Raw genomic sequence first — 25172 nt, 5'->3', positions numbered from 1 at the left:
AATTGCTTTTGCTGCACTCCTACATTCCCACCCTAACAATAAAAAATAGCAGCAATTTCTGCCCTAAAACAAAATGTCCCCTTCAACGGGTATGATTTTTGTGCCTTGCACGAGGCAACACCTAGTTACTTATAAAAGGCCGGCTTCCCCCTTGATTTGATTCATACTTTATAGTTGTTCTCCTTCTTTAATTTGAACCACGATTCCTCTCCATTTATCTGAGAAAAGTTCTGGTAGATATCCTCTCCTCAAAAATTCACCACCAGCGAAGTCCTACAGAATTCCAAGAAAGTATTGGCAAAACCTTCGGCATACCTTAAAGAGTATGAGAATGTCCACATTGGTACGTGGTGAGATGTCGTCCAAATGTCATACTTGGTTATGGTTTTGTCGAGCTGTTGGATATCAAAACTTGCACCGAGTAATATCACGAGATGGAGAAACCAATCTTTTCAAGTTGGTTGTCTCATTTCTCTCCTCAGTGGTGACATGAGTTCGAGTCCCATGGGGAACAGTTTTCTATGGATAGCCTCTAAACCCTCGTTGACTAACATATTAACACCCCGCTAACTCCCGCTGATGTATACTGTATGACAAAAAAAAAATATCGCGAGATGTGTCTTGAACTATGAAATGAACAAACGAGGAGAATCACACGAAAAAAGTACTATTCTATGACCCTGCTGGGGTACCGTCACATGGTATTTCAAATTCATTTTCCACTACACATATCTTTGAGACCGACGCTAGTGTGCATCATACACGGGACCAAAAAAGTATTAGACTATCTTTTTTATCACTAGCATTGTGTCCATTCAATACGTGGAGTCGAAAAAAACCAATGTAATTTTTTTATCCCGTGCATTGGACGGGCACAAACGCTAGTTTCTATCTATTTCAATTGTTTATTTAAGGTGTGGTGTAGTTGAATTTATTTTTCATCAATAAAAACTAAAAAGTGTGTTTTAGTATAAATTTGATGTAAAAAATAAACATATAAAGACGGCAAAATTTGTTCGTATAAATTACATTTAGTTAATACAACTATAGCCAAACAAATTTCAAAAGGTGTAAAATAATTGTAATAAAATTTGACACCATGGTTAGAGAGGATGGATTGATGACAAATTTAGAGATGAGAAAAATACCACATAAGCCTTTAAAAAGTTGAAGTACATTTTCAAATTTGCAACCATGAATCAGGCCCGTTCAGTTGCCAGAAAGGTACAGAAAATGATGGGAAAATCAACTCTCTCATAACTTTTGTAGTGTTTAGTTGGTAGGAAAGTAATGGGAAACTTGTTTTTAGTTTTCTTGCAAGATATACTTTTTTGCAAAAGTGATCCGGCCAAAAGTATAGGATTTTGCGTAACGGGAAAAGTTTTTTTCCATTGTAGGGCCAAAATAATTGGCGGGTAAGAATAAATGTGAATGACGCCAATACTAAAAAATACGAATTAGGTTCTTAGAAAGACACTTTAAGGTTTATGTGAGCAACAACAATTTTGACTACTATGGTGCTTTCTGAAATAATTGTTTTGAAAAAAAAATTGATAGTTTATTTTTTTTGAAAGTATTTATTTATCTTGTCATTGGTCTTCAATTTTGTTTTGTACTAAATAATTTTCAGTGAGTTTTTGCATCGGCAACTAATCAAGCACGATTGTTTAATATTTATTTATTTAGTTATTATCTACTTATTTTTTAAACTTCATTTGTACGGTTGATTATCAAAGAATGTCAATTTAAATGAGGGATTTGCATGACCATTCAAAATATAGCATATTGAATATGGAATTGCAAGTCGATTTTTTTATTTCATGTTAAGGCTTTGCATTAGATAAAAAATATTTTAATTTTTGAAATATGATAGCCTATTATTTAGCTCTCAAAGTTACTTTTATTTAAAATTAGCAACGAGAATAAAAATAAAGAAGTTTCTCATAAGTGTTTTTTCTAGGCAAATGAACCATTAAACTTTAATTTTCCTGCAAAAAAAAATTGTCAAATGAACACTCACACGAAATTAGATTCCTTTTTCTTTTATTTCACTTTACTTAACTTGTTATGAGAATAATTTTTCGGTACAACATTCCTGGCAACTGAACGGAGCCTTAAAGCGCGAGAATCAAAATCATGGAGTACCTTACGGAAACCTAAAATTTGACTCTAAGGGCCTGTTCGGGTGTATGGAAAAGAACGAGGAAGATGAAAGAGTGAACTTTCCTTAATTACCGAGAAAATTATGAGACTCTGCTTCAACACTTCCACTAATAAGCGCTTTCCTGAAGAAAAAATAATAATTATTGTAGTTTTTTGGCAAATATTATTGTTGAACGAACACACAAGGAAAATAATTTCTTTTACTTATTCTTTTTGATAGCTTTAATGCTTTGTTTGGATAAGAATTTGAAAAAAAAAATTCAACTCAAAAAACACTTATTGTTCTTATTTTCAATCATTACTCTCATTTATCTCTCATCTCTCCAATCATTATTCTCATTTCTCTCTCTATCTCTTGCCACTTATTACTCATATCTCCAATTATTATCCTAATTTATCTTTCCACTCATTACTCAAAAACTAAACTCAAAAATTTTCAAAACACCATCCAAACAAGGCATAAAGTCCATAAGCGGGTCAAGGGACGAATAGTCAGATCGACTAGCCAATCGGGTTATGTTTTCTGCGCAAGAATCCTAGGACCATATAACGCATCTCTGCACTACAGGGCTATAGTGCAGTATCTTAATCGTCTATTACATCAATCAATGGTCTGGATTCCACAAAGACTCTTTAAGGAAAGAGTTTAACTCTTCTCCAAGAATTTTTTTTCTTTAAATTCGGACCATTGAAAACACTTTTGGATGGATGGGACGCTGCCCTACAGCCTGTAGTGCACCCCTGCATTACTTGGTCTCCAATCCCATTACTAACAACTAATCTCCTGCCCTTACCGGTTTTTTTCTCCAAATTTGAGCCAATTTTTGGATAAAAACTCAAATTGGATAGGAGCATCTCCAATGGTAAAAATTGATTAATTTGAAAATATACGTTTTTGAATGGTAATTTTAAAATATCCAATGGCATATATGTAAATAAGAGAGAGGAGAGGATCAGCTTCGGCAAACTCCAGCAAAGCTCAGCAGCTCTGGCAAACTCCAATGAAGCTCTGACGACAATTCAAAAAGGTTTGGGTTGCTCCGACGAAATTTCCAGTGACAAATCAAAAGGTTTGAGTGGCTCCAACGAAGCTCCGGCTACAAATCGAAAGGATTTTCATTGCTCCGAGGAAGCTCCAGTGGATTTCCTGTGACAGATGAAAAGGGTTTGGATTGCTTGGGCGAAGGTCTCTCTCAAACTAGTCGTTTGGAAAAATGAATCTTGATTTAGGTTGTCTCTTATTTGGGAAAAACAAATGGCTAAAACCCAAAATGAATGGGATTTGGATAAAGAATTTGGAGATTGGATTTTGAGGTTTGTAGTCTTAAAATAGATAAGGATTGGAAATTGTCAAAACGAAGCCAACTTCCATTTTTAAGAAAGAGAAAATTTTAAAAAAGTTCCTGAACTTTCAAGAATTTTATAAAAAAAAACACTTGAATTTTAACTAATGACAAACAGATACCTGAACTTACAATTTCGTTAACAAAAAAAGCCCCCGCCGTGCAATTCTGTCAATTTGTAACGGATGGAGTTAACGGAATGCGTAAACCTTTAACCTTCCCCCTTTTTTTTTAACTTCTAAAAAGTACTTTTAACTCTTTCTTTTTTTAGTAGTAAATAAATAATCAATAAAGTTATTTTTTTCTTACTATTTATAAAAATTTACTTTAACCTCGTTTTTTACTATTTAATAAAATAACTTTAACCCTCCCTTTTTACTTTAACCCTCATTTTGTTTAGAAATTCAACCATATCCCACCAATCAACCCCACAATCAACCGCCAAAAGCTCTAGCCCCAATTTTGTAAATAGTTAAAAAAAACTGTGGTGAAAGTAAATTTAAAAAAATAGTAAGAAAAAAACTTTATTGCATATTTATTTATTACTAAAAAAGAAAGAGTTAAAAGTAATTTTTGAGGATAAAAAATAAAATGAAAGTTAAAAAAAGGGGAGTGATTTTCACATACCCCTTTTGATAGCTACACTCTCTTTTTTTTATATATAGTTTTGAAAGTGTATGGATTTTTTTTGCTAAAAGACAAAAAGGGAGTGGTTATCAAAAAAGAAAGTGTGAAAATCATCTCCCAAAAAAAGTAATATCAAAATTCTAAAATTGGGGCTAGGGTTTTTGTAACGCCCCGCTATTTTCTAAAAATAAACTCCAAAATACATTATATTTCAAACACTTCTAGGCCCCTATTTTCTCTATAAATAAATTACATCACCAAAAATAAACTTAAGCCGCCTTCTAAATAATCTTTTAGATGCTCCAAATTTATCAACTCTTCCAAGACCTCTCCAAATTAATCTTTATATACTCCGATTCAATTTCCACTAATCTAGCTCCATACCTGAAAAAGAAATTATCCGGGAAGTATACGATACAACAGAATAACAAAGCTCATAAGTGGAATCAATAAACGATAATCGACCACAAAGTCGAAGCAACAATCACAAGGGACCTCATTCCATGTCATCCTCAGTACATGATCAGTGACACTCCCCCAATACCTTCCTCACCGGGTCATCCTCGACCCATTCTGGCTATTGGATAGGCTATTGGTGCATGAGTTCACTCGATCCTTGTATTAAAAACAGTTCTATAGTACTCATTCAACAACATCATATTCGAAACCAATTATTCCACTTTCAATAATATTCCACAGGATTGAACAAAAGCCACGAGATAATCAAAAGGAATACAAAGATGCGAGTGAAGAAAGGATTCCGAAAGTAGGAAGCATATCGTATACTCCCCGGATTACCTCAAATAAATCGCCACCGTTCAACTTCATGATCACCTCTTGCTATCAAGACCCATATATCTTGGCCCTATGACTATCTATTGACCACATTCTATGTATATGATGCCAAATACTACAATTTATAAAGGGAAAGCTAATTGATACAACTAAATCCATTTACCCTCTCTTAATTTCTATCTACTACACTTGCGCAATCTCTCTCTCTCTCTCTCTCTCTCTCTCTCTATCTATTTTTGTGATGTTGTAGGTGGAGGGGAGACCTATTTATAGGAGGCTAATAAAATCTTAGTGTATCTTGAGCATATCAAAAGAAATCTACCATTATCTAATCAAATCTAATAATATCCAAATCAAATCTTATATAATCTAGTAAAATCCAAAACCAATCCTAATGAATCTAATCTAATCAAATCTTATATAATCATATATAATCTAACAATATCTAACAAAACCTTTATAATATCTAATAAAATCCAATCCAATCTTATCCTTATCATATCTAATAAAATCCTATATTATCTCATAAAATCTAAGAGTACAATCTAATCTAATCTTATCCTAGATTTTTAGGATTATGAAGTAGGGCTAGGGGAGAAAGTCTAGGTTTAAATCTATCACTTAACAAAATCAATTATAATTACAAAAAAAATACTTTAATAAAATATTTAATTTTATTCGGAAAAAAAAAAATTTGGCCCGAAATTCGGGTCATTACAGTTTTGATGGCTGGTTGTGGGGTCGAATTTTTGAAAAAAAAAAAGGGAGAGAGAGGGAGGGAAAGGTCAAATTTGAAAGTAAAAAAAAGGAGGGTTATTTCTTTAAATAGTAAAAAATGAGGTTAAAATAATTTTTGATAATTATTAAGAAAAAAAAGAATTTTGTTGTATATTTATTTATTACTTTAAAAAAGTTAAAAGTAATTTTTTGAAGTAAAAAGTAAAAAAAAAGGAAGGCTAACGCTTTCCGTTAGCTCCATCCGTTACAAATTGACGGAATTGGACGACAGGGACTTTTTTGTTAACGGAATGATAAGTTTATGTGTCTTTTTGTCATTAATTAAAGTTTAAGTGTTTTTTTGTAAGATTCTTAAAAGTTCAGGGTTTTTTTTGAAATTTTCCCCAAAAAAACCAAGCCAATCATAAACAGACTAGAAAGGCTACTGGTACAGCAGTCGCGTATAGATCAATTTTGTGTCCATCTCGGATCCCGTAAAGATGATCGGAGTCACTCATTTTGTTCAAAATACTTCGTTTAGGGTCCCTGTAAAAAATCACCTCAATCCGATATCTAGAAGGGTATTTACGAATCATCCAACTTTGCTTCAAAATTTAGGCTAAATTTTGAAGCAAAGTTGGATGATTCGTAAACACCCTTCTCGATATCGGATTGATGTGATTTTTAACAGGGACCCTAAATGAAGTATTTTGAACAAAATGAGTGACTCCGATCATCTTTATGGAATCCGAAATAGGCACAAAAGTGATCTGTACGCGGCTGCTGTACAGCAGCCGCTGTACCAGTAGCAGCGTCCTAAACAGACCCCTGACCGTGCAGTTTGACTTCAAGTCCAGTAACCTAACCCGATCTCAAACTCATTCGTTTGCTTTTCGTGTTCCTACACACTCTCTTCTCTCTCTTCAAAAAAATCCACTATGAGTCGGAAGAGAGACAAACCCTCCTCCTCCTCCCGCCCCGTCCCCTACTCTCTCCCAAAACGGCGCCGCCCTCTTCCTCCCGACCCCGCCGAAAACCTGCCGGCCGCCAAGTCCCCCGCCACTGTGGTGGTGAATGGCCTCTCTCCCGACTGCTCCCTGTTAGACATCAGGTCCCGATTCCAGATCTACGGCGACATATCTCGCTCCACCATGCTCCACGGCGGCGTCGCCCACATCACCTTCCGCTCCAAAGACTCCGCCGACGCTGCGGTCGCCGCCTCCCTTGACCCTTCCTTCGGCATCACCCTCAATTCTAAACAAGTACTCTCTCTCTCTCTCTCCCCATCGCCTTGTATAGTTGTATGTGGAAATTTTGGTTGGAAAGCTCAAACATGTTTTTCAATGTTTTTTTGTTAAGTTAATTTGAATTGCCCAATAAGATAATCATAACTGTGTCAAAAGTATTCAAAAATATCTGACGGAAACTCCTTTCCAAATGTCTAGCAGTCCATCATCTAACATAGAAACTAACAGTTCAAACCAAACGTAATCAACATCTAGAGAAATTAACCAACAATGTCCCAGTCTCAATTACACAGTTCTATTACGGGTGCCTTGATAGACTGCCAAGTTAATAAAACTGTGTAATTGAGACTAGGTTACTATTTAGAGGTTAATTTCTCTGCATGTTGATTACGTTTGTTTTGAACTGTTAGTTTCTATGTTGGATGATGGACTGCTAGACATTTGGATGGGGCCAAAGGCCCAAAGCACATGTTAACCAATGGAAAAGTGGAACTCTCAAATTAATATTACTAGTTCTGAGAATGCACGAGCTATGCAAGCTGAATAATTTCGTCTACAATATGATTGAATGGAATATCATGGCTTATGATGCACAAATTATTCTAATGAAACACCTAAAAAACAATGTAAGCAAATCCAGCTTAAATTTTAATCAAAGTGGGTTGAAAATCCTTAATGGTGGACAGATCTTCTGTGGTATTTGAAGCAAATCAGCTCACCACAATGATTGTACGATTTTCCATTATAATATGTTCGAACGCAAATTGACTCTCCAATCATACTAGCTGTAGGTCCTCATTTGTGCAAAAGAGTTGAATAGTCTTTAATTGTCTACACATTCGCATTTTCTGGAGTTGCTATTGCATCCCTATGAAGAATTAATGGAAATTTAAAGTAGTGGGCTGATCTATGGTGATGAGCAACCAATTCTGAGGGATGTTGATATGAATTTATCATTGTACAAATGCTGTTGGTTCATACAATTTGTTGTGAAGTCATATCTAAGTTCAAAATAGACGAGAAAAGATACAAAAGTTTAGATTCGCTTAGACATTTATTGGAACACATGGCCTACCTCTTCATTGCCTGAGCTTTTGCTTTAGGGGGAGAATCTGGTTCACTTCTTGTTTATGTATACTGTATCAAACATTGAATTTGAAGACACCCCATAGAAATAGACAGCGGTGACTCTGAAGTACTTGGAGTTCTTTTCATCTAATTAATCCTGCCATGCATAATATACCCGTTAGTCTCTGCCATCCATATTGATTATCACTAACCCAATTCAAATTCTGCAAGTTCCTCTAACATTTCAATCTGCCGTCTTCCATAGAAGAAAGAAACCTGGATTTTCATTTTTACCGTGTAATTCAATAGTTCCCAATCGTCATATTTTGATAGTTAACCTTAATTTCTTGAGTTGTGCCTTGAATTACAGTATGAAACTGCCTCCTAAGTCCTAATTCTCATCACATCCCTTACCTATGCCACTGCGATAATTTGTGATATGTCATTAACACTCCTCAAAAATCCTAAGCAAAATTGATTCATAGTTAAAATATCACCTAGTAAATCACATTAAATTTGTCAATTTGTCACCATGATCTTAAACAACTAATTCACAAATAATAACAATAATAAATGGGGACGAAGAAACCATGGAATCTTAAAGCCACTATTGGCAAGATCGCAAATCCCAGCGACCTCAAATGACTCCATGCATCTGTTACTTCCGCAAGATGCGTAGAAGTCATGAACACAAATGAATTCGTAGCAATCACACACAAGTATTAACTTGCTAAAGTGTATGAGATGGGATGTACAAACAAGTAATGCAATCAACTAGCAAATGTACTACCCAGAGTCCCAGTAGGTGTAGTGAAAACCCGGGTGCCTGAGAAATTCTATGGAAAAATAATTACCTATCATTGTCAAATAGTAACAAAGATAGACAATGGAAGAGAAGTGGAAGAAGAAATGTTTTATTCTTATTGGCAAAAGAAATATCTCAGTAGATATGAAGGAACAATGCAGAAAGAATTATACCTGAAAGGCCAAAAGACCCGAGCGAAAACAGATCAGTGCACGACCCCGCTCCCAGTTTGCTAATCACCATATTGAGATGACCTTTGAGTTTATATTTTATTTTTGCAGTGCTCAAACCAGCAACCTAACTTTGTCAATTACCAGATATGATGCATTAAATAAAGTCTTCATACTCGTACCGCATACTACTAGACTACTGAACTAGATACTTAAGAAGCCATTGTATGCAGAGGACCTTCTATCAAAGATGGGGTTTCCAAGTTGTGTTTTCTAAGTAATATGTAAGTAAGCATTGTAAAATGGTTAAAATTTCTACATTAGAAATTCATAAAAGTTTTGAAACTTCTATCAATGATGGGGTTTCCAAATTGTGGATTGTTGTTGCAGGTACAAGTAATGTTGGCAACAGATCCTATTTCACAGTGGAGAGAAGGAGTGTCACGCGAGGATAATCCCGATTCGTCGTCCTTTTCGTCGTCAAAACTTGTGAGAGCTGAGGTGCCTCTGAGAAGGCATGGGAGAGGTAATAAGCTAGAATCAGCTATTGTGAATCCCAGAAGTAACACTGGTGCTTCAGGATTAGATGTTCCTTTCAAGGGTAGAGAAATTGTTGCCTATGATGATATTCTCTAGATTTCAAGAACTGGTGATTGCAACGTTATGTGTGCTATAGATGTTGTCCTTAGTGTTTGGCTTACAGACGCGATAAAGGTTGGGACTTTGATAGAGATTAGTGAGAGTAAGTTATTTATGGAATTTTCTGGTTTATATGATGTTCAACATGCTTTAGCTTCTTCCATTGTACCTTTTGATTGGTTTTGTGAGTGTTGATATTGAGTAGGAGTAACACTGATCTTGTTGAGCTGAGTCCTTGTGTAATTGCACATTGTGTTTCAATTTATAATTCTTTATGTGGGATAGTGGTGCCATGGTAATGAAAGAATTTCCCAATTTTGTATTGGGATGCATTCGGTTCTAGGTTTATCTGGTTTGTGTAAATTGTGCGGATTTTGATTTGTTTTCGAATGGCTAATTATGATTTGTCGCAACCGTTAGTAACTGTTGCGCTGTTAGGTTCCTTCTTGATTGTGTTATGCAGGATGATGGTTCGCATTATGTTGTGTCCTAACAACTCTGGCTTGGACCTGCTATGAGTTACAAGTAGTTTTCCTTGCTTCACTACTTGTTATTGGCTTGAGTGAAGAAGGTGAATTGGCAGATCAATGTTTTCCACTGGTGTCTGAGTTATACTTGTTGTGCAACATCCATAAGCAAGTTCGTTCATCTCCAGTTTTTGTCGTGGAAGAACTTCTTTGCTAGGGCTGCTAGATCATCATATTGGATCCAAAGTGGACCCACAATGCCTCAAACTGGACAGAATTGAGCTGGACTGGAGCTCAAGTAAGGCGGGCGAACAGTAATGAAAGTAACTGATTCAAACATCATCTACTGCTAGTAAGGGTCCAAAACCAGTTGAAGGTTCAACCAGTTTCCTGTTCAGGTCATCAAGTTTAGTCGATTTCCAGTTTGCTGAATCGAATTCGAAATTGATGTTTAGCCTTACCAGATTTATCACATGTACTGTTGCATTGTGTCACTTGTATGTTCTCATGATGCATTTTCTGAGATTAGTGTTAACTGTAGTCTTTTTAGTTCAAGAGACCCCAGATTAGTTTTTTAAAAAAAGCAAAAGATTGAGAAGGATTTGTGGCATTAACCTAGTATAGGATGTATATATTTTCCCTTGTCTTTTTCATGGTACAAATTGGAGATTTAAACGCAGAACAATGGTGGAGCCAACGTAGCTGACTCTGCAAATCAATGGAGTACTATTTTGGCTTGCTGATTGCTGTTCTCTCGCGTTGTCAATGGTTCCGAACGGATTGAAGCGATAAAAACTAGCGATTTCCACAACAAGGACTAGCAATTGGGATCTCCAGTCGCAAACAATGAATCGTCTAGCCAACAAAAACATAATAAGCATCAAACGCCTCCTAAAAAAGAGGGGAAAAAGATTCCAGTATGGTATAACTTTTCAAAGAAAATGAGGAAAGAAAATCGGGAGAAAAAGAAAGAAAGTGATGAGTAAAGCAATTTTTCATCTGTTTTTTTTTATGAGAAGTGATTTTCCCACTCCCTTTTTTATTAACGCCACTCCCCTGCAAGTGTATTTTTACACTAAAAATACACTTGCAGGGGAGTGGCGTTAATAAAAAAGGGAGTGGCAAAATCAGCGGCCTTGTTTTTTCTGTACTTTTTATTCTTTCACATAAACTAGAAATCAACCAACAAAAGGGGAATACTCATTTCTAGGTTCTGCTGAAGAGCCCTCCGAACTAAGAGGAGCATGAAGACTTAAAGGGTGAGTTTGATCTAAATTAATTTTTTCTTAAATACCGTCTTATAATTTACATTCGGTGATCTTTTTTGGCAAAATTTTCAGAACCCATTCATCTCGGCGAGAATCATCAAAGGGGTATAATTTTATGGACTGAAATTACAAAAGAAAAAAAAATCATATTAGACTACACTAAAAATAACAAAGAAAGCTATTTTCAATTTTTTTTTTTTCATTTTATATGCCTCTCTAAGAAGTTTAACATAATTCAATAAAGATTCGCATGAACCGAAATATCGAAACATTAATTTAGACCCAAAAGAACCCTGAAGGTTTGTCCGAAACTACGAACAGAAAAGAGGAAGAAGAAAAAATAAATAAAGCAAACTTAAATTTCATTTTCATTCATTGTTTGGTTCGGTGAGAAAGAGAATAAAATAAAGTAGTTCTAAGAGCATTAGCAATAGAATAAGCAAATGTGAATAATCAAAACATACCACATCAGATTTTGATTATCCATTTAGAGGTTACTAAAGTTAGCAATGTCAAATCTGACATTGGTTATTTTTTGCCCATAATAAAAACCAATAGGCCCTCCAAACTTTTTCCCTTTATTTCACGCATATTTTTAAAAAAAGTGGTTTTTGAAGGGGAAAAAAAAAGTTTATGTTAGAAATAATTCCAAAAAAAAAAAGTTTTTCGAAACAAAAAACAGTTTTTCAAAAAACACACACTTTGTTCACTTAAAAACTGTAAATACAATTTTGAAAGAATTGTATTTACACAAATAGTTTTGAAAATTTAAAAACTATAAATACAGTTTTTTAAAAATAGATTTTGTGTAAAAAACAGTTTTTTTATAAAAGAGTTTTGAAATTTCAAAAATCGTTTTTTGAAAAAAACACTTTATTTACTTACAGTTTTTAAAAAAAAAAAGGTTTCTGAAAATAACAGATTTTTTTTTTGAAAGTTACAGTTTTTTAAAATTATTTTTTGAAAACATTGTTGAGAGAGAGATAGAGAAAATGGAAGAGAGAAGATTTTTATGTAATGTTGGTATACTTAATTGAGAGATAAAATTTGGTTATTGACAAAATATTGCTAGCTTTGATTATTGAAGAGCCAAAATTTGATGAGTTGTTAAGAGGTTGCTAGGTTTGGTTATTCCAATGTGAGCACTTTTTTGATCCAACATTGTTAACTTTAACAATTTTTTGTTTTGCTTATTCTACTTTGGATGCTCTAAGTTTTTCTTTTTTTTGCAAATTTTCCTCCCAATTTTGTCCACTTTATTTTTCTTTCTTTTCTCTCCTCTTAAAATTCCAAACGGAATCGAATCCTCTCCGATCCAAAATTTGAAATAGTTGTAGATTGGTAGTACTCATTCCGTCCTATTTTGGTTGTCTATTTTCGTTATTCGTGTCGTTCTTTAAACGCTTAGGTAGTGTTCGTTTGCTATTTTAGTTTTGTTTTTCAATTATTATCCTACTTCTTTCTCCAATCATTACCCTATTTTTTCAATTATTACTTTCTCATCTCTCTTTATCTCTCTCCAATTATTATCCTATTTTTCTCTCCACTCATTACCAAAACTAAATTAAACTAAACTGCCAATCAAACAAAGCCATCTCTCAATCTATAATGTTTTTCATAATTTTGAAAATTTTATATTATAGACATAATCGAGAAATATCAAACAAAATTCATATTGCATATTTTAGTAGATTCATATTAAAAGATATAAGCGATTGAAAACTGACACGAGTATAAAAAAAAAGGGACGGAGGGAGTAGTTTGGATATGCTACTCTTCGCTAGAAGAGTCAATTATTCGAGGAATGAGTTTTTGAGTAAATCCCAACTGCTAATTACAGCAATAGACGGTACTGATTACAGCAATAGGCGGTATAGATTGTGACACCGGTCCAAAACTTGCACAGGAGAAGAACCTCTTCCATTCCAAACCCATGTAAGTTACAGCCCGATGGTCTCTAGAAGAGAACCCGAAATTTTCACGATGGCAGAAAAAGAAAGACTCGTTGGAATTGAAGAAGAAGAAGAAGAAGTATGGAGCTGGGGAGCAGGAACCGATGGACAGCTAGGGACTGGAAAACTTCAAGACGAACACCTCCCTATTCAACTCCACATCGGTGCTGTTGGTGGTCCCGTATCTCTCCTCTCCTGCGGCGGCGCCCACGTCATTGCTCTCACTACCGGTACGAAACCTAACCTTCTCTCTCTCTGTGCAGGGGCGGCTCTAGAATTTTAGTTGTATCGGTGATAATATCGTACAGAAAATTTTCGTGACACGAAACTCTATGCAAAATTAAGTTTTTGTTTGTCAAAAGTTTATTGGGCTGATTTATGTTATTTTGTTGAGCTATACCGTCTACTTACCAACAAATTTTATCAGATTTCTGTTTACTTTTTTTTTTTCTTTCTTTCTTTTGTTTAGGCGGTCAGGGGTTGTGTGAGCTAGTTTACACACAACTCGACTAATCAAAGGCAGGTCATTCATGCGAGGACTAGGGGATTCACAAGAATTCTTTTTTGCGGCATGACGCCAAGAACAGAACCTGATCAATTGTGTGGGGACAAACCCACCAACTAACCGGAGTAACCCTTGAGGCTGATTTCTGTTTAGTTTTGATTCACGGAAATGACTCAATGCAGACAACATAGAAGAATAATTAAAGCATACGTTAAAAGATAGTAAATAATTTTGGCGCATTTTTTTAACTACGATTCGCTCGAATAGCTGTTCTTAGAGCCAGCCCTTTGGGTGTATGCATGTATAATAGCTGTTCTTAGTCTCAATTGTCTTGCATCTGATGGATGCAGATTAGTGATTGATTTCTGCTGGGACCGTGCATGAAGTTGCCTTTCAGTATTATAGAATACCATTTAGGAAAATCATTTTTTCCCCTCACTTACTGGGGTCATGTAGAGTGACAATTTGAACAGTAACGCTGGATTGGTTGAGTGTTGTGTTGCAGGGGGGAGAGTGGTGACCTGGGGAAGAGGAAATTGCGGTCAGCTGGGTCATGGGGATATGGTCAGCATTTTGCAACCGAAGCCTGTCGAGTTCTTTGAGGGCTTCGTTGTGACTCATGTTTCTGCCGGATGGAACCACTCTGGCTTTGTTACAGGTCTGTTCTAAAATATTCTCACTGTTGTCTATTGGTCCTTGAATTTGTTAAGCAAAAATAACAAATGCTATGAAGTAGAGACTACAATATTTTCAAGCTATCTATTTTTGTAGTTTCATTACCTATAAATTGGAAACTTTTCATTGAGTAGTTGGAAGTTTTTTTCTATTCTTGATCCTCAACAAGTTTAATGTCAAAGCACATGGTAAAAATCTGAGCGTGAGATACGTATGATCATAATCTCTAGTTTTCTGTACCCAAATTCCATCTTCCAACTTCCTTTTATTTTCCTTTTAGCTTTCCAAGGACTTGAACTTGATTGCTTGAACCCTTATTTTCTCCAGATGAACCAGTGTGTAATTTCCGTTTTGCAATTCTCAAAATTTTTTTTCCCATTGAGAGGGGTAGTGACTAAATGAACCATTTGGTAACTACCATTTTGTGACTCATCTCTTGGGACTTGTTTGTGTTATCTAGGCAATTACATTGATACAGAGCTGCTGGTATTTATGTAGGATATAGTTTTCCTCTATAGTATGCGTGGGATTAAGGGGTAAGAGCGGACCTGACTTAGTCGTTTGAGAACATGGCGGGCACTACAATGGCTCGAGAACACCAGATGTGGAGGAACAGACTTAGAGGGACTACGGCAGTGGTGAGCGGTCGATCAGACAGTAAAGTGTGCTCATTGTGCATCCAACTTATATTGAATGCTTGGAGGAATGGGAAGCCAGTTGGTTAACTTTCTCCCCATTGGTGGAACAGAATGAAGGTTGACAGGGTTTCTCTTTGAGCTTTACTATTATGACTTGGATTCTGTATTATGAGACTGTCAGAGGTCGTTTAGATGAGATGTGGAGCTTCGTATCATTGGCCATGTGGTTTCTATGATATGGGCTTTGAGGTGTCAGGCAGTGGTTGTGATATATCTTCTGAGATGTCAGGCAGTCAACGCCTCCTCTCTCTCTCTCTCTCTCTCTCAAGATGGAGCTATCCTCGTGGAGTATATGTCTTGACAAATCGTGTTTGCTCTAGCCTCCATACCACATGCCTCCTATGTTCCCTAGCAGGTACCTAGGCCCTGTTCTTGGCCTAGGATGGTGTTGCCTTGTTGGACTCGCCACAGGCATTGTGAGCTTGTAGAACTATGAATGTGTACGAGTTTAGGAGGACTTAATGGAGACTGCTCCTTGGAGGCGAGCTGCTTTTGGATATGAACGAGCTCAATTGGATGTGAGACGCTGTGGCGACCTCAGTTACTTGGAGATGAACCGTTACTGGGGATATGCCCTATAAACCCACTGGGGATGTGCTTGCATGCTCATTTTGTTCCTTCTGCTGGGATTTTTCAGATTGTTCTGTTATAATTCCTTAGACTAAAAGTGGCTATTTTAATTTGTTTTCATTGCCTTTCTTTCTCGGTGGTTATTACATGTTTCTCCCAGAGCATTAGTTTTTTTACCTTTCTAGTTCGCTCTTCATCGTCATTTGTATTTGCTGTTAGATAGATACCGGAAGGCTTTTTACATGCGGAGATGGCTCTTTTGGTCAACTTGGGCATGGTGATTACAAGTCAAATAGCTTTCCTGTAATGGTTTCATACTTTGCTTCAAGGCGTGTTGAGCAGATAGCATGCGGAATGCGCCATTCATTGGTCTTGTTGGAAGGTAAATATCAGATAACATGGTTATGATGATGTTAGTTAGCTGAGTTACTCTAGGTGGCAAATGATACTGCACGGTATCTGTTTTTATTAATTTTTTGGCCACTTTATCTTGGTGGGATATAGAATGCAAACACATGAACCGTGAACTGAGAGGTATTGTTGGGGTAGGAAACTGAGCAATAACCTTATTTTTAATTTTGCTGTTTGACAATTTCAAATATGCTAGCTTTGGTAATTGCAATACTGAAATCTAAGAGTAATCTACTGCAGGTCATTCTGGAGATAGAGTATACGGATTTGGATCTGGCAAGCGTGGTCAACTGGGCATTTCCGAGGATAAAGTTGGATCAATATGCCTTCCTCAAACTACCACAGGATTGGAAGATGCCAATATTTTGGGTATCAATGCAAATGGAGACCATAGTGCAGCATTATCTGGTGAGCCCCTCTAGTCTAGTAAAGACAAATGCCATATGGTATAATCTAGTGATTATACAGCTGTAGAAAGTATTACTATATTCACATGTTGTGGCGTACTTTCCCTAATTCAGTTCTTGTTTCCCTTTTTGTTTTTGTGTCTGGCAATATTAGCTGAAGGGTGTCTGTACACCTGGGGAAGAGGATTCAGCGGTGGTTCAGATGTTAACAATCCCCAGCGTTTGAGTTCATCTTTATCTTTTATCCAGGTGGCTCTTGGATGGAATCATGCTTTACTATTAACAAGTATGCAATACATTCTTCTTGATTTTCCTTTTTTCAGGGAAGTGGTTGACGTATTAATCTTCAGTGTCTTAAACAGGTGAGGGAGAAGTCTATATGCTTGGAGGCAAGCACCATGGGTGGCTCAGTGAATCTCAGAGGATGAACCCGGCGAAACATTTGTCTGGTAATACGCATTTTGATAAGTTGGACTCGATAGACAACACAATGTACTATTCAGGGTTTTTTAGTATGATAAATAAGACTATATTTATCAAGCATACATATTGCAATTACCATGTGCATATGAGGACACATGATGCCTGACCGTTGAGAAGGTTTACCAGGGTTATTGTCTTGGGAATCTGTATTCGAATAAATAATTTGAACTCGATTGTGTGATTAGAAATCAGACCCGTTAATTTGCTGATATTATGCTCCTCTAATCTTCATTGTTTGAGTTATTGCTTTTACAAGTGAAAACTGATCATTGTGTACAATACTTACCAAAAAAAAAAAAATCACAGTGTACAATTTTGTTGGCATTCATACTGCAAAAGGTTCAAAGGAAGTCGAGCTTGGTAAGATCCCTGGTCTCAATGGGATAAAAGTTCTTCAGATTGCGGCAGGAGCTGAACACTCGGCTCTAGTAACAGGTAGCATATTTGCCCTATATTACATCTGCCTATTTTCTGCTACATGCGTACTTATTTTTCTTTCAATCGCATGTGTGTGTAGAAAATGCATTAGTAATGACATGGGGTTGGGGTGAACATGGTCAGCTTGGCTTGGGGAGTACCGTTGATCAGACTAGTCCTCAGGTTGTTAAACTTGAACACAAACCTCCTACCATACACGGCAGAACTGAAGTTTTTTGTGGAAGTGGGTTCACATTTGCTGTTAGGCATCTCAAATGAATGACAGTCTTGTCTTCCTTTCTAACAAATATGTTGAAGGAACATGTCCTTGCTCTGTCCAGTGAGAGTACCAGAGGACCATAACAGGATGGGATTAAAAGGCGGCTCAATGCCCGCGGAGCCACAGCTGCAGCTGGTGAATGTCCTTTCAGACGACTGCTCTGATGCTGAGTGAAGCCATGGCATCTTGCTCAACCATTTTTAGCCGCATGGCCGATGTGGTTCAGTGACGCTTGGAAGCTGGCACAGGAACCGAGATCATTGGTTAAGAGTTTGCATCTTTCCCCCCTCCCCATATTGTAAAAGGAGAGACGCAAAAGGTAGTTCGTAACCTAAAATTTGCCAACTGTTGGGTACGCAATAATCTTGGTGGAGATATTTATGCAGTATCTTGAATGATTTTTAGAATATTTTCACATTCTATTTGATCTCAATGCTTGTATGTTCCATTTCAAAGAGAAAAGGTTGAATTATGTAGTACAACTATTTTTAATTTGATGACGAAGTTCTTTTTATTGCATACAAAGAAAAGGAAACTATTGCCACCTCGGAACGCTCTATGATTTGATTAACTATTGCGTCCTAGCCACGGAACCAAGAAAAAAAATTCTATTATGTTTAATGTTATTTATAATCACTGGTAAAGTCTTGTTATGTTATTTATTTTTTATTTTATTTTTGAAGATTACTGCCTTGCTTTGTTTCCTTTTTGAAAAAAAAAATTTCAACTCAAAATACTCATTACTCCTACTTCTAATCATTATTCTCCATTTATTATCTTTATCTCCAATAATTACTCTTATTTCTCTCTCTACTCATTATTCTTACTTCCAATCATTATTCTAATTTCTCTCCTCTTCACTCATAATCTCAAAAAAAATTTCAAAAATTCATCCAAACACACTAGCATTTGCTTAGTATGTAGACTATGTAGTGTAGTATAGTATTAGTATATAGATGTGCCGTGCGCATTGTCACAGACCTTCTTAGCTCTTACTTCCATATACTGTGAAAGACAGTATTGAGCGACCTCGCAATTAATTCGTTGGTACCCATCAATGGAAGGTCGAAAATGCAAATTCTTCAAATGTTCCAAAAATAAGAAAAAGGCCAGCAGGTCAAATAGGTAAAATTGAACCCATCTAACGTATAACCAATTTTATTATTAAAAAATTATTGAAAAGTCCACTATAGCATATTTGTAACCTACTAAATTCACTTCGAAATTTCATAACCCCTCTAGTCTACTAATTAGGTTTTGGTGAGGCCTTAAGTCCAATTCAATTAAAAAAGGAATTAGTTCAGGTCCAAAATACCCTTACCTTTAAAAACTGTTAATCTGACATATCCCACTCCTATAAAATCTCCCATATCCCACTCCTATAAAACCTCCCATATTCACGTTGTTTCCATATCCAGAAACGAGAGAGAGAGAGAGAGAGAGCGAGAGAGGGTCGACGACTATTCGTGATCAACTGACTGCCGTTCATGATCGATTCGTTTCCGATCGACTTCCGTATGTATCTTTTTTTACATTTTTCTATTTTTAATGCGATATTCGTGATCGACTGATTGTCGTTCGTGATCGACTTCCGTATTTATATTATTCTGTATTTTTCCTTTTTTAATCCGATATTGTTTAGTCTAATCCGGTTATCATCAGATTTGGAGGTTTTTGAATAAATACATAAGGTTATATGTGTACTTTTCCTAGGGTTAGAGATCTGAAGTTTTTTGAATAAATATATAAGGTTATATTTTCATCAATCACTTATTGATTTGGTCCGCGCCGCGGCCTCTCCGAATTGCTTCTGATATATTTGGAGTTTTTAGAATAAATATATAAGGTTACATGTGTATTTTTTCTAGGGCTAGACATATAAGGTTGGAACATGTTGTGTTTTTTGAAAAAAATATATAAGGTTATATGTGTTTTTCATGTCACACAAAAAATATATTTTTGTGTGTTTTTATTGTTATTTAATGTCATTTTTTTTAAACATTCTTAATTAGAGAGAGATATAATAATATATAACGTTATATTGTTATATATAACATTCTAGATTAGCAATATTTTATGTTATTTAATAAAGAGAACATATAACGTTATATATGACCTTTTGTACTGTGTAACGTTATATATGAGCTTCTGTCATATATAACGGTATATACTTCGTTGTTGATCACTTATTGAATTGGTCCACGTAGCAGCCTTTCCGACTTATACGTGAAAATATGTGATTTGAAGCTCGGTTAGCGATGTGGTTTGATTATAGATGATTTTTTCTACTGAGACATATATGTTATATGTGACAATTTGCTCTTAGTACCTAATTTTGTTCTGTAAAACTCCAAAACAAAGGAACTAATAACGTTATATATTTTCTTATTGAATTGGTCCGCGCAGCGGCCTCTCAAAAACACATATGGATATATCCATATATGATTATATATGGTTATATGAGAATATTTGTGACCATATGTACATATATATTGTTACCCAGACAGCAACCTAGGGGGGGGTGAATACGGTTGCTAATTAAAAATTACCAGTTAAAATCTACAAGGCAAATAACTAATTAGCAAATATATATAGAGAGAGTTAAGAAGTGCAAAATCAGTTTATAGTGGTTCGGTCTGAATTTGTCCACGGTCCAGCCTACTCCACTTTTCTCCAAGACAATCGCTTGAAGGTTCCACTAATAAAAATGGAATTACACCAGTAAGCCTTGCGGGTGCTTACAATTACCGACGCTCCTAGCTTTCCGGAGAAGCTAGACAACCGCAAGGATTTAAAGTACAAAATCCTTAAAAAAAAGAAACCACCCCTTCCAAAAACAAAAACCCCTGTTTTTGGAATTGCAGAACCAGTGTTTGATTTCTCAAACACTTGATCGCTCAAAAGATAATAGAATTTGTAGCTCACAATTACAACAATCCTCAAAGAGTAGATATAACAATTTTGCTCACAAATCTCTCAAAGTAATTAAAAAAAATGAAGTGTATGAGAAGATTGCTCTAAGTATTTTCTCTGATGAAGCTTTTTTTTTGTTGTTTTATTCTGGTGCAGAAGCCTTTCTTTTATAAGGAAGAAAATATGAACGTTGTGTTCTTTCCGTTGAGTCGAAATCTTTTTTCTACAACAATTGCTCTTCATTAAATGCACCTTATGAACGTTGAGCCGAAATCTTCGGAAAATTTTGATCTGCAACGATCTTGAGGCTTAGATGCACAACTCCAAAGTCAACAATGGTGAACTGAACCAAAACTGCCGAAATCTTCGAAAATTTTTGATCTGCAACGATCTTGAGGCTTAAATGCACAACTCCAAAGTCAACAATGGTGAACTGAACCAAAACTGCCGAAATCTTCGGAAAATTTTGATCTGCAACGATCTTGAGGCTTAAATGCACAACTCCAAAGTCAACAATGGTGAACTGAACCAAAACTGCAGAAACTACTGGTTGTCCACTTGTCTCTACTTTGCAAAAGAGAGTTTCTAAGTCTTCTAACTTTTTCTTTTATTTGACAAAATAGGATGCCTATAAATAGCCAAAACCAGTAAGGACCAAAGTCATAAAATAGGTGGGCCAAGATTTAATAAAGGGTTCCTTTATTTGTCATGCTAAAGACAAGTACGAGCCAGGGGACTTTCTTTTCCTAGAAAAGATTTGTACACAAATTGATCATTTATATTGGTTTGTTCAAGTCAATAGAGATTTTAATAACTGCAATTTTAACATTGCTTTTTAAGAAATCAATTATGCCAAAAATATAATCAAAATCAATTATTTCTAACAATCTCCCCCTTTTTGATGATGACACAAAATACAATTTTTAAAAGCAATGTTAAGTAAAAAAAAAAGCAAATGCTCCCCCTACATATATGCTCCCCTTAATATATGCACCAAAGCAGTTATCTATGATCAACGAGTAATAGCAATAATCAACAGATTATAGCAAGCAATTTTTAATCAACAGATCATAGCAAGCAATTTTTTTAAATTAGCCCACAACAGTTAAAAATATTAAAAATAGCAAGATCAAATAAAACTTCTCTTTTTCTCCCCCTGTGACATCATCAAAAAAAAAACCTCAAAAGAGAAAAACAATATGGCCATGGTTCCAGCACCATGCCTCTCTTGCCCTGTAGCACTCTATCTTCTTTCATCGAAAGCTTGGCGTCTTTGATTTTCGTATGCTCGAATAATGGCTGCTACAGCGGCAGCTACAATGCCAATCCAATACCACAGAGTATCCACATTTACATTCCACCCGAACCATGGTGGTATTCTCATTGTAAGTAACGCACACAGCAGAATGAAAATAAAGAGTTGCATCCAAATGGTTTGGATAAACAACCTGAACTCTGCTCGTTCGGCATCTCTTTCGTAAAACTCAAACGGTAACCCTTGCGGTAAGTTTGCCATTGCTCGATTTGGAAGGATAGAGATTTGGAGAGATTTAGGCCGAGAGAGAAGGAGAGATCGATAGATGAAGAGATAGAGATTGTGTTGTTGAATTTATAGAGTATGAGAGAAGTGTTGAGAAAGAAAAAAATTTGAAATTTGAAATTTGAAATTGAGGATAGGGGTTGCCGCGCCGAATAAGACAAAAATAGGGGAAGAAAATTGTGTTCGGGTGTTTATTGTTGTGTCCCCTTAATGTCGCATAGAATTGAGTGTAATATGTTCGGAGTGATTTATTAAACATTATGATGGTAAGTACTCCAAAAAAAATGATTAGACAAGTAATACTAAATTTAACTAAAAATCTAAAAAAAAAAATATTTAGAATGGATTAGACATCCCGAGTTCTCTTCTGATAAAACAAAATTGTTCTTCAATAAGGGGTTTTGTAAAAATATCCGTCAATTGCTTGTCGGTACTGACAAAATCAAGAACGATGTCCCCTTTTTGAACATGATCACGTATAAAATGATGTCTAATTTCAATATGTTTTGTTCGAGAATGTTGAATGGGATTTTTTGTTAAATTGATTGCACTTGTATTATCACATTTAATTGGAATATGATCATAATGTAGATTAAAATCCTCCATTTGCTGTTTGATCCATAATAATTGAGCACAACAACTACCAGCAGCTATATACTCAGCTTCGGCAGTCGATAAAGCAACTGAATTTTGCTTTTTACTAAACCAAGATACTAATGAGTTTCCAAGAAATTGACATGTACCACTAGTGCTCTTACGATCAGTTTTACTACCGGCATAATCAGCATCAGAAAAACCAATTAAGTCGAAAGAAGTATTTCTAGGAAAAAATAACCCCAAATTAGGAGTTCCTGCAAGATATCTAAAAATACGTTTTACAGCTACTAAATGTGACTCTTTTGGGTTAGATTGAAAACGAGCACATAAGCAAACACTAAATATGATGTCAGGTCTACTAGCAGTAAGATAAAGAAGTGAACCGATCATACCTCGATACATTTTAGTGTCTACTGATTTACCATTTTCATCTTTGTCGAGTTTAGTGGTTGGGCTCATTGGAGTCTTCATGATTTTGGAATCTTCCATGTTGAATCTTTTGAGAAGTTCTTTCGTATACTTTGCTTGATTTATAAAGATTTCATCTTTTGATTGCTTGATTTGGAGTCCAAGAAAAAAATTGAGTTCTCCCATCATACTCATTTCAAACTCCCCTTGCATACACTTAGCGAACTCTTTGCATAATTTTTCATTAGTAGCACCGAAAATAATATCATCAACATAAATTTGAATAATAAGCATATCATGATTTTCGATTTTTATGAAAAGAGTCGTATCTAATTTTCCTCTAGAAAAACCATTTTCTAGTAAGAAAGAATTAAGTCTATCATACCATGCACGTGGAGCTTGTTTTAGACCATACAAAGCTTTTGAAAGCTTATAAACATGATCAGGATATAAATGATTTTCAAAACCAGGTGGTTGTTTAACATAAACTTCTTCATTAATAAAGCCATTTAAAAATGCACTTTTCACATCCATTTGAAAAAGTTTAAAATCTTTGAAACATGCAAATGCAAGTAGCATCCGAATAGCTTCTAGTCTAGCAACAGGTGCAAATGTCTCGTCAAAATCAATGCCTTCTTCTTGATTATAGCCTTGTGCAACTAATCTAGCTTTATTTCTAATAATGTTTCCTGATTCATCCAATTTATTTCTAAAAACCCATTTAGTGCCAATGATGGTGTGATCGTGAGGTCTAGGCACTAAATTTCAAACTTTATTTCTCTCAAATTGACTCAGTTCTTCTTGCATAGCTAAAATCCAGTTTTCATCATTTTCAGCTTCAAAAAAAGTTTTAGGCTCAATTTGAGAGACAAAAGCTAAATTACCACAAATATTTTTAAGGGATGAGCGAGTAGATATACCTTTTGAAACATCTCCAAGAATCAAATCTTTTGGATGATTTTGCACAAATCTCCATTCTTTAGGTAGATCTTGATTGCTGATAGGATCTTGTGATTGATCAAGAGCCACATCATCTTTTGCTTTAGTGCTCTCTTGTTGTCTTTCACTATTTTCTTTGCTAATAGTTAAGTCTTGCACTTCTTTTATGATATCTATCTCATCATCATCAATAATAATCTTGGCAGTAGATGGATTAGATTCATCAAAAGAAACATGAACAGATTCTTCTACAAGTAAAGTGCGTTTGTTGTACACTCTATATGCTTTACTTGAAGTTGAATAACCAATAAAAATTCCTTCATCAGATTTCGAATCAAATTTTTCCAAATGATCTTTTCCATTGTTTAAGACAAAACATTTACAACCAAAAGCATGAAAGTAACCAATATTGGATTTTCTATCGTTCCATAGCTCATATGGTGTCTTTTTGAGGATAGGTCTAATCAAGACTCGATTTAGAACATAACAAGCAGTGTTAACGGCTTCTGCCCAAAAGTATTTAGGTAGAGAGTTTTCACACAGCATTGTTCTAGCCATTTCTTCAAGAGTTCTATTTTTCCTCTCAACTACCCCATTCTGTTGAGGTGTGCGAGGTGCAGAAAAGTTGTGATCTATACCATGATCATCACAATATTTTTCAAATAAAGAATTTTCAAGTTCTCTACCATGATCGGTTCGAATATTTGAAATAACAAATCCTTTTTCATTTTGAACTTTTCTACATAGTTTTGTAAAAGAAGGAAAAGCCTCATCCTTAGTAGTTAGGAACATAACCCATGTAAATCTAGAGAAATCATCCACAACAACAAGACAATAGTATTTGCCGCCAAGACTTGCTGTTCTAGTAGGGCCAAATAAATTCATGTGTAATAATTGTAATGGCCTTGCAGTTGAAATAACATTTTTAGATTTGAAAGAAACTTTTGTTTGTTTACCTTGTTGGCATGCATCACACAATCTATCTTTTTCAAATTTGATTTTTGGAAGACCAACAACTAATTCTTTTCTAGAAAGTTTTGAAATTGCATCCATGTGTGCATGTCCAAG

The 25172-nt window shown here is 35.5% G+C and overlaps 2 protein-coding genes and 1 non-coding gene across 5 annotated transcripts; all 3 read left to right on the top strand.

Moving 5' to 3' along the window:
- Positions 1-6512: 6512 nt before the first annotated feature.
- Positions 6513-9922, top strand: LOC131311754 (uncharacterized protein At1g27050). Its single transcript, XM_058339322.1, has 2 exons — positions 6513-6907; positions 9326-9922. Exons 1-2 carry the CDS (start codon positions 6584-6586, stop codon positions 9569-9571), a joined length of 570 nt encoding a protein of 189 aa, XP_058195305.1. The 5' UTR covers positions 6513-6583; the 3' UTR covers positions 9572-9922.
- On the top strand, positions 7756-7831 carry LOC131312246 (small nucleolar RNA R21). Its single transcript, XR_009195813.1, has one exon. It is a non-coding gene; the product is annotated as a small nucleolar RNA R21 (small nucleolar RNA).
- Positions 9923-13219: 3297 nt separating the features above from the next.
- LOC131311753 (ultraviolet-B receptor UVR8) lies at positions 13220-18221 on the top strand. 3 transcript variants are annotated; one of them, XM_058339320.1, is made up of 8 exons: positions 13220-13491; positions 14272-14424; positions 15933-16091; positions 16361-16528; positions 16682-16813; positions 16890-16976; positions 17317-17445; positions 17572-17739. In XM_058339320.1, exons 1-8 carry the CDS (start codon positions 13260-13262, stop codon positions 17592-17594), a joined length of 1083 nt encoding a protein of 360 aa, XP_058195303.1. In that variant the 5' UTR covers positions 13220-13259; the 3' UTR covers positions 17595-17739. The 3 variants fall into 3 exon arrangements, with proteins under 3 accessions (XP_058195303.1, XP_058195304.1, XP_058195302.1); XM_058339321.1 differs by having other exon boundaries at positions 13221-13491; positions 17347-17445; XM_058339319.1 differs by having other exon boundaries at positions 13223-13491; positions 17347-17445; positions 17528-18221.
- Positions 18222-25172: the final 6951 nt, after the last annotated feature.

The sequence above is a fragment of the Rhododendron vialii genome, chromosome 12a (assembly GCF_030253575.1).
Source record: "Rhododendron vialii isolate Sample 1 chromosome 12a, ASM3025357v1".
Taxonomy (NCBI): domain Eukaryota; kingdom Viridiplantae; phylum Streptophyta; class Magnoliopsida; order Ericales; family Ericaceae; genus Rhododendron; species Rhododendron vialii.
This window is presented reverse-complemented; position numbering and strand designations above follow the sequence as displayed.